An 18,490-nucleotide genomic window follows, 5' to 3' on the forward strand; every position below is an offset into this window, starting at 1 on the left:
ATAATCCGCCTTAATTTAACTTATTCCACCAAAATTTATTTATTCCACTTTAATCCTGCTTCTTCACCCTCCATGACCTATTTTGCACCACCCTTAATCCTCTTCAATCCATCTTGCTCTTGCCTGCATTAATTCAATCCACCTTATGCCACTATAATCCGCCATAATCTACTTTAATTCACTTTAATACACCTTGACTCTCCTTGCTGTGATTCGCACCACCCTTAATCCACTGTTTCCAACTTATTCCACCTTGCCCTAACTTGTACGATTTTAAGCCACGCTATTCCACGTTTATCCACTTCACTGTGGGAATTCGCAGCCTGAGCCGCAGAATTCGCAGTGCCGGGAACGTGACGTCATCACTTGGTCACGTGGGATTTGGTATTATCGGGTGATAAAGCCCGGATGCCAAACACCGGATTTTTTCATCATGGGGCATATCGGGCTTTCGAATTCGAAAAAAGTTAGTGCAAGCGACGGTGTCGACACTACGCCGTTGCCCTTTTTCTGGTATTACGGCGATAGCCTTATGCGCCCAATGAAGCGAACGATGCGCCCTTCAGCGTTAACTTCGGATGGCAAGAAAACTCGTACGTGACCAAGTGATGACGCCACGTCCCTGGCTCTGGACCTGCTGCGGTTCGCACTGCAAAATGCCACGTTGAACAGCCACGGCGTCGGCCGGACGCCGTGGCCCACACCCAAAAAACCAACCTGGCCCACTCCGGAAATAGATTAAGGTAGATTGAGACAGATTAAAGTGGACTCAGGTGACCTAAGTTGAATTAAGGTGAAATAACGCTGGCACAAATTCTCATGACTTGTTATAAATTATAACAAGTCATGAAAAGCCAACAAAGATGGCAAGGCACCATAGGTGAAACTACTTCTACTTACTAATTATATTAAAGAAATCTTTAATATGTGACAATGAAAGTGGATCGGAAAACAGCTTGCCGCAGGTAGCGAACGATCCCACGCCAACGCGTTACGCATGCGATGCTCTAAACAACTGAGCTACTGCGCCACCGTTCCCCCGTCCACTTTCTTGGGTATATAAGTTTTTTCTATCACAGCTAGTCGTTGGAGTGTTACTCAGCGTCACCACTCACAAACCCTAGCGGCGGATTTGGGAACATCCTTTCTGCCGCAGGCATCCCGAGTACGTGACCTTTTTCAATGAAGGCAACTGGCCTATAAGCCCACACATGCCACGTGAAGGCATCAATGTTGTCGGATTCTACATCCTCGTTATGTAAATAAGAAAGGGGGTTAACTGAGGGGTCCAATTTTTATTAATCACATCATCACAAGCCAACGAACAAAGTCACCAAGGACACAACACAGGAGAAATTATTGTACTTACCAATTGAATTATAGAAATGATAGGCTAATGGGAATAAAATTTGGTGAAAAACAACTTGCCTTAGGTGGGAAACGATCCCTCATCTTCGCATTACGTTGAGCTTGGCGTCTTTGTTGGCTTCTCATGATATCATTATTTAAAATTGGGCCCCTCGGTTAACCCCCTTTCTTCTCGTTTTTTGCGTAACGAGGGTCTCGAATCTGGCAACATAGTTGCTTTCAGGTAGCACGTGTGTGCTTATTCGCCAGTTACCTTCATTAAACAAAATCACGTACTTGCACTTGTGACGCCTGCGGTAGAAAGGATGTTCCACATCCGCCGCAAAGGTTTGTGAGAGGTGGTGCTTGCTAACACTCCCAGGATTAGTTGTGGTAGTAAAACGCAAATACCCAAGAAAGTGGATGGGCAAACGGCGCCGAGGTATCTCAATCGGTTACAGCATCTCACGCGTTATGCGAAGATGCGGGATCGTTCCCCACCTGCGGCGAGTTCTTTTTTCTCATCCACTTTCATTGCCATTAAATTATCATTTCCTTAATTCAATAATTAAGTGCAAGTAATTTCCTCTATATTGTCCTTGACGTCTTTGTTGGCTTCTCGTTATATGATAAGTAAAGATCGGGCCCTTCGGTAACCCCCTTTCTTCTCGTAAAATATAAGGTGATTTAAGGTGGAGTTTTATTATAAGCTGATAACATAGTCAAGTCTTCACGCTTCTGCATTCAAATCACCTAAAGATGCCTAATTGGCTCTCAACTTTTTCGAAGTCGAGATTTCGAGATGTCTGGAGTCTGGCGGAAAATCTTTTTGAGATGAAAGGTGATGCACTCATGAGCTGAAACAAAGGCGCAATAAACTTCCCAAATAACCGATTTTTTCATGACGCTGAAGTTGCAGTTAAGGGGGCTCTATGGTTTAGTGTCATTAACAGCATCATCGCACTCTTTAAAGGCCTGTTGAACAGAACCCGTAAATAAGCTTTCACAAGGCTGTCCACGAGGTGTTCTTACGAATCAATAAATATTACAAAAGCCTTTTTCTTCAGCATCCTTTTCTTTTGCAGGAATTTACTCCCCGACGGAACGTGGTGTAGTCAAGCCATCGATTTCATCAACACCAACTAAAGTAGATGAGCAGTGGCGAAATCGCAAAATGTGTTATCTATAGTACCAAGTAAAAAAAAGAAGAAGCGAATGAAGCATTTATTTCTATGTCACCCTCAATAAGCAGACAACACGCGGCGGCGACCTAGCCGCTATCGCGTTGCGCTGCTGCAGACAAGTTTGCGGGGTCGATCCTCGACCGTGGCGACCGCATCTGAATGGGTGCAAAACGCATCATCGCTCGTGTTCTTGGGTTTATTTGGAAAGTAGAGAACCCCACGGAGTTGAAACAAATGCGAAATTCCCCACTGCGGCGTGCTTTACACTATGTGCTGCTTTGCGCACTATAAATGCAAGAATTCAATTTAATTTTATTCGGCCGATTTTGTGGATGTGCTGATGATTATTAGTTTTTAAACAATTTTGGTACCTGCAAGGGCCCCATCACTCACTCCGGACTCGAGTACGATCGAGCGATTTGTTTCCCACCTTCGCTGCTCTCCGCTCTCGTATCCGCCAGCGTCCTTCTCTGGAAGACGGTACGTGAGTGCGAAATGTAACATTGACACTGTTCTCTTGTTTGAAAACATATTCAACCTGCGCCACAGATTCAACCAATACTCATCCTTACATCCAACAATCGAAAGCTTTTTGCCCTAGTTAGGGGATGTACCGTTGGCGTCGCGCGGTATCATGAAAAGACCGAAAAACCTTGGTTGCTCTTTTTGGGATATAAGGAGTTACTTCGCCGGCATTAAATTAAGTTTTATATTTTTTATATTATATTTAGCAGGATATTTTAGGGAAAACGACAGCGCTAATGAGTGCGTAATATAAAATATGGCTGGCAGCAAAATATTTGCGTGCCATATTTTAAAAGAAAGCAAGAAAACAACGTGTTTCCAAGCAACGCTCACGCTGCTCTTGTGGATTCACATGCTGGCAGTTAATCATTGCGATTTTCGACATATGTGGTGACGCAGATAAGAATGGCGAGCTAAGCTGGGCGCCCCGAGCCGGAACCATGTGGCGCATTAAGCAAGTTCATCCTTGCCTTACGCAAAATAGTTTGAACGTAACTTCAAGAAAGAATTTCCTGGCGCAGGAAAATTAGCTGCACTGGGTCTTGTTTTTCCCAAACATGGGTTACTTACGACTGAGTTAAGGTTCAAGCTTTGGCCAAACTTGAGAATACGACGACGCTTACGGTACTGCGTACATTTGTGTGCGTGTACAGCTGCTGTTCTTGCCACCTTGTTCAAAATTTAGTATCTGTTGTTACACACTTCGACAAATGCTTGCCCGTGAGAGATTTTTCTTTGCCTGGGCAGGAAAGTATGACGCTGCATTCAATACCTAATTTATGGGCGCTATAACGTAAAGCTATTCCAAACCTTTCTAATACAATTCTGCAATCAGTTCTCCATTATTGGAGAAATTTTTTTCAGGCCACCCCTCCCCCCCTTTCGCCTGTATCTAACGCGACGTCACAAAAAACCCGAAAACGCCCCATTTGATATGATGCGTGATGACTGATTATGCGTGATTAGCCTGAACGAAAAAAAAATAATTATTTTTCATTCGATGCCTTTTTCGCCATAATACTCTGCGAGTTGATCAAACGTTTTCGGGCTGCGTCCCCATCGTCTATCTTCACGCGACGTCACAAAACGACGAAAACTCATAGCGTTAAAGTGACGTGTACGCGTTAAGGACGGATTATTATGCCAAAAAAACTTTTTTTTTCTGAATACCCTGAGGCTGCCCTGTTCCGAAAATAAAAGAAGATGGCTTCCCACCGATTGCTCTAGCGCTAGATACTGGGAGCGGACGCGGAGCATGGATTTATTTGCGTATGATAAACATTTTTCCGTGCTACTGTAACGTTAACGTGCTCTTTCGGCAGGTATGCGACATCACTTTGCGAACTATTCTTTACTGAGGATACGTCCTGGCGGAATTTTTAACGTTCCGTTGCACGCCACCGCGATTTTCGGCCATCCACCGCAGGCTAAGTATAAGGGAAGCGTATTATGACAGACGCCGGCACCACCCTCTTTAGCAAGTTATCCACTTTCACTGTTCCGGCTCGGCGCCATGGAATCTCTCTTCAATTGAGTATGCGCCTCGCGTCTTGACAGCCAATTCGATAAAGAAATCTGCTCAATGTAGGCAATGCTATTCGTTTTGAAAGGAAAAAAGAACGTGACTTCCTAAGAAGCAGCAGTGCGTTTCATAGGGTTTCTCATACAATGCTGAATGCTATCGCCCGATGCTTGCATTGGTGGTTACGGAAGTTTTACGTGAAGAGATTGGAATAAAACAGATTGTAACAAGCTTACGTTATAGGACCCTAGTTCTCCACCCAACAAAAATCACTGCTGAAATTCCAACTGAGCACAGCAGCGTCGGTCTCGCCGGAGTACTGGCGCAGCGTGAACATAGGTTGGAGGAATGCTTTTTTGTCGACCCGAAGCGTACTTTAACAGGGCTGAAGCAAGTAATGCCATGGCCAAAAATGAGTGATTAGCCCGCTATGTTTGTCCAGCGAATTTGAGCCTACATTTACTGTCGTCATTTTAATGCGATATAAATTATGCGGACGCTCGGCGCTGTTGCGTATTCGGCGGATAAACGACGGCCTGTTGTCGAGTAACAACCTACACGCACCAAGGCCCGGAAGGCAATGCGACCTTGTTCTCGAGGAACACGCTTTTTGGGCGGTTCCTGGCTAATCACAGAAGAGATCACATAAAAAGTAATACTAGTTCCGTTCAATGCGGCAGTTTCAATTACGACAGAAAGGAAGCACCAGAAAGGGAATAGCTCCGCCAAAGCAAAGAAGTTCAAAACGCATTCATGTGGCTTAAACTCCTACGTCAAGTGTAGAGAACGAGCAGCAAACTGTAGCATTGGAATGTTCCGCAGCGCATGCCAGTTGTAAAACTTTTGTTTTTTTGTAAAATAGTGTTTGCCTGAGCTTGTTTTCTTCACATGCCAAGAACGATTTCCTGTTGAAAGCACTCAGAAACACAAAAGGAGCTACATTGTTGCTGGACGTCGCTGGGTTATCAAGTGAATGACAAAATTCTTTTTTGACATTTTTGATATCATTTTGCAACCAATGGTGCTGTTTTCCTTGTCTCGCCGATAATACGTTTACTTAGAGGTATAGACCGTTCTTATTACCTAGCCTGTCTCTTTTTTTTTGTTAGTAGTTCTGATGGTCAACAGATGGTCATGATGGCGCGGCCTCCGCAATGGTCATAACTTTTAAATTTGCGCGACAACTCCTCTTTACACTTTTGTAAAACCTTGATGTCGTGTATTTTGCGGCGCAATGGTAATGATGAAAAGCAAGATGTCCGGCGGGAGCTGCTTACCAGAGATTCTGTTTGTGCTCTTGTCTCGTCATGGAGGCACCAGCTTGTTTGGTATAGGCATCATCAGTCACATGGGTAGAGGCATATATATCAAAGATGGCCACTTTCTTCAGGTAGTGCATTGAATGCTGGGGTTTTACATGCCAAAACCACAATTTGATGTTGAGGCATGTCATAGTGCGGGATTCTGGATTAATTTTGACCACAAGGAGATCTTTAACGTGCTCCCAACGTACTAGATAGCGGCGTTTTTGCATTTAGGATAGATAGATAGATAGATAGATAGATAGATAGATAGATAGATAGATAGATAGATAGATAGATAGATAGATAGATAGATCATCATCATCAGCCTGGTTATGCCCACTGCAGGGCAAAGGCCTCTCCCATACTTCTCCAACTAGATAGATAGATAGATAGATAGATAGATAGATAGATAGATAGATAGATAGATAGATAGATAGATAGATAGATAGATAGATAGATAGATAGATAGATAGATAGATAGATAGATAGATAGATAGATAGATAGATAGATAGATAGATAGATAGATAGATAGATAGATTTTAAACGGCGGAATTAGGCAAAGAATGCTGTTTGGATTAAAACTGGATGCGTTAGGTATCCTGCAAAGAAGCCGTTGTTTACCAGAGGACACTATTGTATGGTGGACACTAAAAAGGCCAAACACTGCCTTGTCGGAACGACAGGCTTACATGCGTGATACATGCTGGGTTTTCGGATACATGCCTGGGCTTTCGCTGCCCACGAGATCAGGCCTCCAGTTTTTCGTAATGGCCAGCGTTTTCTTGGGGTTCCGCTGCTTTAATAACCTTACATTCAGCGGACATGGAGATCCCAAGCGTTTTCCGGGAACCTCATTTCCGGGCTTCGACCGCCTCGGCTAATGAATATTACTGAACTGCACAGGCGTGCTAATATCGGACTGCGCTATCTTTAGTGATTTTTCATAGAGGTGTAGATACAGAAATGCAAGTCCTAAATGCAATGAGCTCATGGAGGCACAGGCAAATAGCGTGTAAGGCAGCCGTATAAGCCTCCACGTTTGTACAATGTGTCTTGTTGTGCTGTCAGAACTGTCTTTTGATATGTTTTTATGTCGCATGAAATAAGCTAGTTCATTGTAAATGTGCTTTTTTATCATATTGCACGGGTACTGTATATCCCTGCATTTCTTACTTTCTCTCTACTCGAAAGGGCTGGCCTTCTTTCTGTCATTCTTATATTACAGAATTACAGTCATGGCTGTGGGCGCAGTGCGAGACATGGGAAGGCCCAATGAGTCTGGTGTGACCATAAGGATATCAATAAGGAAGACACTCGGCAGGTACATATTTTTCCCCGACTACGGTTCCAAGCCGGTGGTGGCAGCCTTTCACAATCTCGTGTCGACTGGCCACCATTACGTACCTAGGTTCTCGAAGAACTTCAACGTAAGACAAGTTCATATGGTGAGTATTCATATGACCTGAATGCTTGTTTTTAAAACTGAAAACTTCAGCAGCTGCTCTGATAAAAGGTAGTTTACATTAGACAGAATAGCCCGATTTCCCCGCTCCATTTGAGGTATTACAAAGGACCATACAATTTGCGTAACTTTTTTGAAATGTTCATATTTGACCAATTGTTGCAATCCGAAATGTGTGTTTTTCATGAAACTATTTAGAGCATGTTTTAGCTACAATCAACATAAGGCGGTGCGAGTAATAGGAAAGAATTAATGGTATCAGTGCCGCTAAAGTTCCCAAATGTGATTTTTGTGCCTAAAATAACAGATCATGTCTGACTTGGAACTTGTCAAAACATGGGTTGGCTGATTAGCAATGGTGGCTCACGGTAACTATACAAATGGGGCAGCGCAGAGTGACGTGGGTTCGGCCTCTTTGGAAGTAAAATAAACACATTGTCAAGGCAATTATAAAGAAAGACAGATAGAATACATGAAATAGAAAGGGTGACTACTCTGGAGAAATATCTGCGCCAAAGTCACGGACACGTAATAAGAGAAGAGATTAAGAAAGTTAGCAACCAAGTGGAGTGAAAGTGTAAGTCGAAATAGAAGCAGGGAGTCCCGAAGGAAAAAATTGTGAGCCATTCTGCTCTGCAAAGGTGGCTGCCCAGCGAAACTGTTTTTCCCAGGGCACGGACGTGACACATAATTTTCAACAAAGGAAAGAAATCAATTTTGGTCTCCATCGCTGGTCATCGTGACGAAAGGTACGCACACTGAATTTTTCATTCTGATTGCTGATCTGTATTTTGTATGCGTGATGAAAAATAATTTAAGCACTGTTCGCTTCATTTTGCTGGGGGCTTGTAGCAGCTTGCTTACGGGTCTATGAGCGAGCGAGGGACGAAGAAACTTTATTAGGAATGCCTGCAACGCAATTAGCCTTCCCCTCTAAGAGAGGCGTCATCGTCACGCGGCCACGACGTCTTCCCGGCGTGTGGCGCCTCTGCCCCACCTGTGGCCGCACTACTCCCTTTGGTCGACCGCACCTGCCCCTCTTTTGGGGTGGCAGCCTCCCTCCGGTTTCTCTCGGTCGTTGCCTTTTGAGGGCCGCCGAGATCTGCTGGAGGGCCTGAGCTTGGACCTCATGATCGTTGCACCTCGTTGCGACCTCGATCCACGGTGGGATGGTTGTCATCATTGTAGATTCGTGAGGATTCTTGCAACAGTCCCAAAGGAGGTGAGCTGCAGTGGCTCTTTCCTTTCGGCACACACAACAGAGTTCAGTCACATAAACACTCGGATACACCTGCCTCATGAGCACCGGGGTAAATAACCATACCGCATGAAGTTGTCGATATAACACCGCTCCCTTACGGGTCAAGCCCGGATGAGGTGGCGGCATCGTCCTTCTCTCCAGTCTGTGCCACTTCACAATTTCGTTGTAGAAGGTCAGTCTCTCCTTGGTTTCCCACCACCACGATGGGTCGTCCGCAGTAGCAGCGGCATGGTTGGTTAGTCCTGGCGCGGCCGCGTTCACCGTTTCGTTGTGGTTTTCGTTGCCGCTATCCGACACATCGCTGCCCATGTGCGCCGGAACCCACTTTATTACGACCCACCTATTTTAACTCGCGAGATCGACCACACGCAACACAGGTGAGGCTTCACCAAACACCCTTGCTCTGGCGTAATTTCTCACTGCCGTCCTAGAATCACGGAGCACAGTGGTGCACTCGGAGTGGGCGATGGCCAGGGCAATGGCCACCTCTTTGGCTCTATGCGCACCCCGAGTCTGCACACTCGCCGCAGTTCTCGTTTCACCGGTCGATGCCCCAACGACTGCTCAGCGAACGCCTTTCTGTCATCTGGATACTCTGTCGCGATCACAAACACGGCAGTGCTGTCTTTGGAATGGAGATCGATGAGCGACTTGGCCCTCGCTGCCCACCGCTCTTTGTGGAACGCAGAGTTCATGTTGCTTGGCACCGAATATATCTGTAACCGCCTGCTAATTGCGTCTGGTACAGGAGCTCCTGTATTTTCTGGTCCCCATTCTTTTGGTCCCAGGCATAGGTCACGTAGCACTTGTGTACCGGTTCTTGTTCCCGATAGCCGCGCGACCTGGGTGGTCCTCTGCGCCTCGGTGATTTCTTCCAGGGCGCTTTGCACTCCCAGGGCCAGGAACTTGTCGGTGCTTGTGCAGTCGAGAAGTCAGAGTGCTGCCTTGTACGCCTTGCGTATGGGCGCATTGATCTTATTTAGCTCGCACTGCCTCCAGTTGTGGAAAGCAGCAACGTATGCGATGTGGCTTATAGCGAAGTATTCCACTAGCCCAGTGAGGCTTTCTTCCTTAATGCCTGCTGTTCTGTGTGACACCCTCTTGATGAAGTGAATGGCCGTGCTGACATTGGCCGCGAGATGGTTGGCCGTGTTACCGTTCAATTGTTTGCGCTCACTCAGCATCCTCAGTACTCAGATTTTCTCGACATCTGGGATCGTGTGACCGCCGCTCGTCTTGGTCTTTATTGTCTCTTGCTCCCTCGCAGGTTGGTTGCCTTTCGTCTTCCTAGCTGCTCATTTCGGTCGAATCACCAACAGGTCAGACTTGCCCGGGGAGCAGACAAGCCTAGACCCGTCCAGCTGCTCCTCGGTAGCGTCAACCGCCTCTTGCAAGGTGCTCTCGATGTGTTCATCACTTCCCCCTGGAACCGAGAACGTTATGTCGTCGATATAGATGGTTTGTTGAACCCCCGCGACTCGCGAGAGCCGCTCTGCCGTGCCTATCATTGCAAGGTTGAAAAGTAATGGCAAGATGACCGAGCCCTGGGGGGTCCCAACACTGCCGAGCTTCTTCTTTCGGAGCCGCAGGTCACCGGCAATGATCTCGGTGGTCCACTCCGTCAAAAAATTCTTGATGCACGCATATGTTCTCTTGCCCATGTTTAGCCGTCAGACCTGGGCTATAGTCGCAGAGTGTCCCACTTTATCCAAAGCACTCTGCAGGTCGAAACCCAAGATGGCTCGCTCGTCTTTCGTGGTGGTAGTGTCATCGAGGGCTTCATTTTCCTGATGGATCATAGCGTCCTGAGCTCCCAGCTTCTTCCGGAAGCCGAGGAAGGTCTTTGGGTAAAGCCCCGAATCTTCCAGGAACCTTTGCCACCTGTATAGGAGTACATGTCTAACGCTGTGCCCACACGGGATGCAAGCGAGATCAGCTGGAGGTTCTCAATGGTTGGTGGCTTTCCCGGCTTGGGAATCAAGATGGTCTTGGCTGCTTTCTACTGCCGCGGTAGCGACCCGGCTCGCCAGCAAATGTGGAAGCATGCCGTGAAGTTCTCGATGGCCGCTTCGCTAAGATTTTTCAGCGCTCTGTTCCTAACGCGGTCGGGACCAGCGGCGCACTTGCTGTTGAGAAAGCGCAAGGTAACCCTTACTTCCCATACTTGAATGTCAAGATCTAGCCACTTGTTTCCTTCGCCTTGGTAGTACTTGTCATCGAGGCGTTTCTTCACTTCGTCTCCCCCGTGCTCGGTTAGCGTCCTGTGGACGATCTTGGCCAGGTTGTGATGATGGTGAGACTTGGTCGTGGTCGTATCCAAAAGATGTCGCAGTAACTTGACACCGTGCACCTGGCCGTCCGCTGCTTTCCAAACATCATTCAATTGCTGAGTGCATAGCGCTCTGCTTTGGGACTGAATCTCGCGGTTGAGTTCGGCGACCGTCTTGCGTAGCTTTCCGCTTGTCCGCTGCATGTTCGAAATCGACAGGGTGGACTGCTTGGCCACGATGAGGTGGGCCAGGCGGCCGTCGACCCTGTGGACTCGTTCGTCCGTCTCGTCTTCCTTGGTGGCCTCTTCTACCTTGTTTACAATCTCGGTCGACCACTCCTCAGTGTCTGTAATTACCTTCTTCTCCTCGGGTAACAACCCACGAAACGCGCTCCAATTCGAAAGTATGTTTCCGAAAGTTTCTGCCGCCTGCTTCGTTGCCACCGAACGGGACAGTGACTTCCACAATGTAATGATCGCTGCCCAACTCGTGCTTCGTGTATCGCCATTCAAAGTCCACCGTAACGCCGCCCTTACCCCAGACGAAAGTGAGATCGTGCGATGCGTCTCGGGTGATCGAGTTCCCGATTCTTGTTGGGTATGCTGGGTCGGTGACTAGATTTAGTCGCAAGTCGGTAGCTTCTTGCATCAAGTCCTTGCCCTGTGCCAATGTTTTGGGGTAACCGCAGGCTTGATTCGGTGCCTTAAGGTTCCCGCAGATTGCCAGCCTGCTGTCGGGCCCCGCGATGTGGCACTCTTTGTGTGACAGTGCTTTGAATTTCTGCTTTCCGTTTGACGGGCTACTATACACGCTTATCAAAAAAGTGCTTTCCTTCTGCTTTTTCCCGGTAACCACCTTTACCATGGTGAGCTCAATAGTGCTTTTGATCAACAACTGGTGCTCGACGTACGTGATCCCTTTTCTCACCAAGGGGCAAACTTCCTTGCCGTTACTGCCGGCCGCCACCCGGAGGCTTTGCGGGCAGGCTTGGGACCTGTAACCGAGAGCTTGACCTCTTCAGTGAGGTTCTCTTGCAAAATAATGATATCGGGCTTTCTTGATACTTGTTCTAAGTGCTGCCGAAGTACAGCCTTTTTCTCAGCAAAAGCGTTGCTATTCCAATGCCAGACCAGGAGACATTCAACTGTTGTTGTGGTTGAAGTGGTTCATGCCCTATCCATGTTTACTGAAAGTTATCCATTTGCGTCACGAAATTCTGTACTGTCGTAGCCAATTGCTGGAACGTCGGTTAAATTGTTATTAAACGGTCAGTGATTGTCTTGGTGAACGTAGCGCGAGTACACTCTTCAAAGCGGTTGAGCCTATCTTCAAGGTTGTCTACCCTATCGCTAAATCTACGCTCTTTGAGATTTTCAATTGCCCTTCTCTTGGGCGCCGCACCCGCCGCGGTCGCGTTCTCTGTCCTCGGGTTCACCGCTACTTCTTGTTCATCCTCGGTCATTGCCATCTGCTGTGGTGGTGGCGATAACTGCTCTGCTTGCTGCTGCTGTAGCTACACGGCTAGCATCCTCTTTATCTCTGCCAATTTCTTACTGATCTTATTGACTGTCGCCTTTAGTTCAATGTTCTTCCGGAACGCCTCATTTGCTTCTCTAAGCGCCTTCATCGCCTGACTTTTGTCTTTAAATTTCATTCCGCCACTTTGCAATGCCGGTGACTGCTGCTGCTGTCGCTGCTGCTGTTGCTGCTGCTCTCTCTTGGCTACTCCCGGCTTTACTGCGTCTGCATAGCCGACTCTGTCTTTGGATTGGGATTGGCGGCGGCGGCTCATGCTTCTGTTTCAGCTTTCGCTGTTCTCCGAGCGCAAGCGTGACTCATGGCGACCAGCGGTTCCCCTCGCTCAGCTGACGTCAGCAATGGTAGAAACCCTCTGCGCGCAAGGTGTTGCTGTACGCGCTGTTCCGCCATCTTGCGCTCCCACTGCCTTTTGGTTACTACGCAGGGAGTTTTATATTTGTTGTGCATTTTCTATCGGCCGTTAGGTGTTGTCCCCTACAGAGCTTGCATTTAGGGTTACAGTCGGGGCCATCGACAGCATTGTTGGCCCCACAGTCGAAGCAGACTTTCAAAATGCGAGTTAGGACAAACATCTCTTGTGTAGCCTACTTTGCCGCACTGCTTGCAGACATCGCAATGATTGCGGTAGAGACTGGACCTTGTTAACACAGTGCCGTAACATACATAATTTGGAACCTTTTGGCCTTCAAGAACTACTATTACGGCAGGCAAACTGCGAATTCCTTACGCCGCTCTGGCTAAAGGATTTCTTGTACGCACCACTGATATGCTGGCGTAGGTTGGGGCTGAAGGTATCCGCCGCACCGTCTTCCCTCAAAACCCTCACCGCCGCCTTGATGGCCGACTCAACAATCCCTGTCTGCGTTCTTGCGATGTTTAGGCCTCCCCGTGGTCTCGCAATCACTTTGGTGCCTTCTCTTGGCAGCACGTCTGGCATCCTACTTGCCCTTGTTGTCGATGCGGTCACTTTTCTGTTGAAGTGGTCTCTCGCTTTAGGCCTGACTGGCGAGCGGCGCAGCCCTCGCTCACCGGGGCAGTTATGCGCTGGCTCAATTTCCACCCGCTGATCCCATTGTGGAACTCCTCAGGAGAAATCTCTTCCCCTTGCACCACGACGCACGTCTGACCGTGGCCAGGACTCGACGTCGTCGGAGACGTGGCCGTCTCCATCTCAGACGTCATGTCGTATGGTTTCGCACCGGGATCACGCTCAATCCCGGCGGCCATGGAGCAAGCCTAGGCTAAGGTCACCACCACACCAACGACGGCGATCATGTTCCAGAAAATGGCGAAATGCTTGTCTTACACGGATAATTGGGTTTTAGGCCATCCATAGCGCCTTCCCAAATACACTGGTAACAGCGAAACTGCGATTTGAGCCACAAGGCTCTGCCAAATCGGTCATTGAATACGGATGCAAGTGCCAGCGTTCAACTAGAGAATCATGAGCCATTTCATTTATTGCTTGCTTACGGGCGTGATGTGATAACGTGAAGCATCAAGCAATCCTCCACAATCTCCAAGACACATACTGCGGAATCCGAACCTACCAATACATACACGATTTTCTCAACGATTGCAAGGCTACGGTGGTATCGGCAACATCCGCAGCGAGAAGTTCGCGACGCCCAACTAAAAAACTCCACAAGGTTCAGTCATTTCACCTTTTGTTCTTGCTCGCCATGATTAAGCTCACACAGCAACTCAATGAAATCGAAGGTTTAAGTCATGCAATATAGGCCGACGATATAACTTTATGGGCAAAAGCGTCCACAACCGGCCAACCACAAAGTACCCTCCAAGAAGGAATCGATTATGTAGAACAGTGCCTCTCAGAGTGCGGTTCCCAGAGCACCCCCGAAAGATCATCATCATCATCATCATCATCATCATCATCATCATCATCATCATCACCATCATCAGCCTGGTTATGCCCACTGCAGGGCAAAGGCATCTCCCATATTTCTCCAACTTCCCCGGTCATGTACTAATTGTGGCCATGTTGTCCCTGCAAACTTCTTAATCTCATCCGCCCACCTAACTTTCTGCCGCCCTCTGCTACGCTTTCCTTCCCTTGGAATCCATTCCGTAACTCTTAATGACCATCGGCTATCTTGGGGAAGAAGAAGAAGAGCACGGAGCAGACACGTCTCTCACATCGGCTCCGTCTTTTTCGATGTTCCGCTGGCCAATTTCTTGAGGTACGACGATTTCAAGCACATCATCAGATTCGTGAAGTTGCCCAGACTCGACTGATACGAAGTTTCGAGGTGGGAACCAATTTTTGACAATCTTCTTGGACTTTCTCTGTTCATGCCACTACGTGCGGAGCTAACCCTAGCGAGGAGCAGGGCCCATTAGGCCTTGCCGGCCTACGTGCCAAGGGGACATGGCAGAATCTCGTATGGAAGAGGAAGAGGACAACAACGAGGAAGATTTCGGTTGGCAAGTGGCTGCCGGACGACGATCCCGTGCTGGAAAGAAGAGCAGCAACGCGGCGAACGCGACGCCAAGTACTTCGCAAGCGTCCGGCGGAGACGCCGCTACCGGCGGCAGCAAGGGACCCGCCACCAACACCGGCTCGATCAAGTATCGTATAGTCAAGGCCTCAAGGATGCCCCAACTGCCCGAGGAGCATCGGAAAATTATAATCAGGCCACGAGGAGGACTAAATTTGAGCAAAGTAAGTACCACCGCTATTGGAACTGCAGTGATCGAGGCTTCAGGCCTAACGGCAGAGCAAGCAAGTGAAGACATGGTGTGCCCCAACTTTACACAAAATATCACACAAAATATAGCAGTAGCCAGACCAGTAGGTCAAAGCAACGAACCAAGCGAGGGAGATAACTCCCCCGCCCCGAAAAAAAGAGCAGTAAGCCCCGAAACTGACTCGGTTTTCTCAGTTCTCAGCGAGCTGAAAGAGGTAATCAAAGGAATTAGAGACACGACGGAAAGGACTAACTTTAAAGTGGATAAACTTTGGAAATGGAGGTTAACGGCCGAACAGCGATTCAAGGAACTCGAAACGAAATGCGACGACGACGAATTCTTGCCGTCAGAATCAGAAAGCGTAAAATCGCTCTCCGGAACGTCAGGTGGCGCTCCAAAGAGATCGATCGCGGGTAACAGCAAAATTAACCAATTCAATAATCATGGATAGCGCCCACAGTTTTAGTGTGTGGCAGTGGAATTGTCGCGGATTCCACAACAAAAAGGCATCGCTGCGCCAATTAATTAGGTCGATGGGGGTCAAACCAAAAGTAATTATGCTGCAGGAAACTTTAGCGGACGAAGTAAAGCTAACCGGGTACAAATCGGTATGTAGAGAAAAAGATTCCGGGAGGGGATTGGCCACCCTCGTTGACAAAAAGCTACCCTTTATCGAACACGACATCCATCTCGGATTGAGTAAAATCGAGTATATCCTAGTAGAAGTCGTACTCAAAAGGCACAAAGGCAGGGCGCAGAGTATCTTCTGCTTAAACATTTATAGCAGTACCACCTACAAGAAGCAAAGCTTTAGGGCACTTTTCAACAAGGCACTCGCAGTCGCAAAGAGCTCCCCGCTCATCATCGGAGGGGACTTTAATGCCCCCTACCAAGCGTGGGGATGCGCTTGGAATACAAAGAAAGGTGAGGGGTTATGGAACCTTGCCACGGACCTGGGACTGTGCCTGATCACCGATCCGGCTTTCCCCACCCGCTGAGGCACGTCCACGTGCAGGGACTCTACGCCAGACCTAACTTTTGTCAACAACTCGAAACAAGCTAGTTGGGAAAATTCGGGCACCGATCTAGGCAGCGACCACTATATCATACACATAGGTACAGGTATGCCGAAACAAGAGACTAGAATCTTTCGGTGCACGGACTGGGACCTTTTTAGGAAAGTTAGAGCGAAGAGGCTAGAATCGGAACCGATGGAAGCGGGCAGACAGTCCTTCCAGACCTGGATCAACCAGCTCGAAGAGGACCTCAGGGAGGCCACTAAAGAAATTAAGACCGAAGAAAACAGAGAGAGCATAGACAGTAGGCTCGCGCATCTGATCGAGGCCAAACAATCCATTCTGGAAAGATGGAAAACGCAAAGACTGAACCGAAAGCTCAGGAAAAAGATAGCGTTGCTAAACAGACAGATCGAGGAGCATTCGAGAACGCTCGTGAAACAGCAGTGGGACGAAGTTTGCCACTTGGCAGACGGCAGAATTAAACATGGAGGCAGTTGGAACATCGTCAAACATCTATTGAACGAGAGCGACACTAAGTCAAACAAGAGAACGGCAATTACAAAACTGGTACATCAAGTCAGCGAGTACACGACTCAGGAGGTAGTCATGAGACAGCTCGCGGACAAATATCTCCCGCTCAAACAACCGGGCGATGGCGACGAACGCGTGGAGTACATGGGAGGACCGTGCGAGGAAATGGACCGCGATTTCACCGAGGGTGAAGTACGGGCCACCCTCCATGGTCTCTCTAGTAGATCGGCAGCCGGACCCGATGGTATTACCAACAAACTCCTAATGAACCTAGACGATGAGTCGATCACTTTCCGGACGGATCATTTCACCGAGTTGTGGAGAAAAGGAGACTATCCGGAGGAATGGAAGATAGCTAACACCATCCTCATACCAAAACCGGGCAAACCACTCCATCTGAATAACCTACGTCCAATCTCGCTTACATCGTGCATAGGTAAAGCTATGGAACACGTTATTCTTAACAGACTCACTAAATACGTCGAGCGAAATGACATACTCCCGTATAACGTCATCGGTTTCCGCCCCGGACTATCGACTCAGGACGCCATGCTCCTGATCAAACACCAGCTCATACACGTTAGCCCGGTGCACGCGAGAGCGATTCTGGGACTAGACGTCGAAAAAGCTTTTGATCGCATAGAGCACAAGGCCATCCTCGAGGTCCTGTCCGAGCTGGGGTTGGGCGAGAGGCTATACAGTGTAGTCAAGGCGTTTCTGGGCGGTAGGCAAGCGAGCCTCACGCTAGGAGAACTAAAATCGAAGGTGATGAACCTGGGAAACAGGGGCACCCCGCAAGGGGCCGTACTTTCGCCCATGCTATTTAATCTAGCAATGACCAGAGTCGCGAGGAAACTGGAGAGTATAAATGGTATACACTTTACAATATACGCCGATGACATAACCATATGGAGCGCCAACGGTAACGTAGGCCAAACGGAGACCAGACTGCAGGAGAGCATACACGCCGTGGAAAGCACACTAGGCGAGATGGGACTCAACTGTTCGGCGGCAAAGTCGGAGCTTTTGGTCCTAAAACATCGGCGCAGGCGTCGAAGACCCAGGGGCTACGTCCCCGGGGAGGAACCCAAGATTATCTTACGCTGTCACGACGGATCCGCGATCAAGCAGTTGGAAAAGATTAAAGTTTTAGGCTTCCACATAGCAGCGGGAGGTACCAACCAGAATGTCATTCAACACATTTCAAACAAAATGGACCAAGTCATCAGGTTACTAAGGAGAATCAGCAACAGACACAGAGGCCTTGGTGAGGACAGCGCTCTAAGGCTAGTGCATGCCTTCGCTCTCTGTCACTTCACCTACGTGGCAGGTCTATTTAAATGGTCGCAGGCCGAGCTGAACAAGCTAAACACTATGATCAGAAAGTTAGTGAAGGCTACCCTAGGTATACCCATCAGCACCTCGAACGTGAAGCTCATGAACCTAGGCGTGCACAGTACTATAGAAGAGATGGCGGAAGCGCAACAGATGGCACAGCAGGAAAGACTGACGAAAACGCGAGCGGGCAGGCTAATACTCAAAGGGATAGGGACAGACCCAAATAGATCGATAAACCCGAAGGAATCCGAGGTAGAATTAGGCGCGAAACTTAGAGACGCAATCAGAACCACCCCTCTTCCGAGAAATATGCACCCGGAACACAATGTTAGCAGGAGAAAAGCGAAAGCGAAAGCTTTGTTGAAAGAAATTGAACAGCTAGGACAACAGGCGGCCCTTGTAGACGCTGCTTGGGTCAAAGGCAAAGAGGCCTACACCGCTGTGGTGGTCGACAGCCGGGGCGAGGTACGGGACGCCG

At 48.3% G+C, this 18,490-nt stretch overlaps 1 protein-coding gene across 2 annotated transcripts in view; it reads left to right on the top strand.

The window, feature by feature from the left end:
- LOC129384965 (uncharacterized) overlaps positions 1 to 18,490 on the top strand; it is a 180,089-nt gene that overhangs the window by 119,329 nt on the left and 42,270 nt on the right. The window contains exon 7 of one of the 2 annotated variants that reach the window (XM_072287979.1): positions 7,109 to 7,204. In XM_072287979.1, the coding sequence (XP_072144080.1) occupies positions 7,109 to 7,204 (96 nt within the window). Of the gene's footprint in view, positions 1 to 7,108; positions 7,329 to 18,490 lie in introns of both variants that reach the window. The other variant, XM_072287978.1, reaches the window with a different exon arrangement.

Source organism: Dermacentor andersoni, chromosome 4 (genome assembly GCF_023375885.2).
Source record: "Dermacentor andersoni chromosome 4, qqDerAnde1_hic_scaffold, whole genome shotgun sequence".
Lineage (NCBI taxonomy): Eukaryota > Metazoa > Arthropoda > Arachnida > Ixodida > Ixodidae > Dermacentor > Dermacentor andersoni.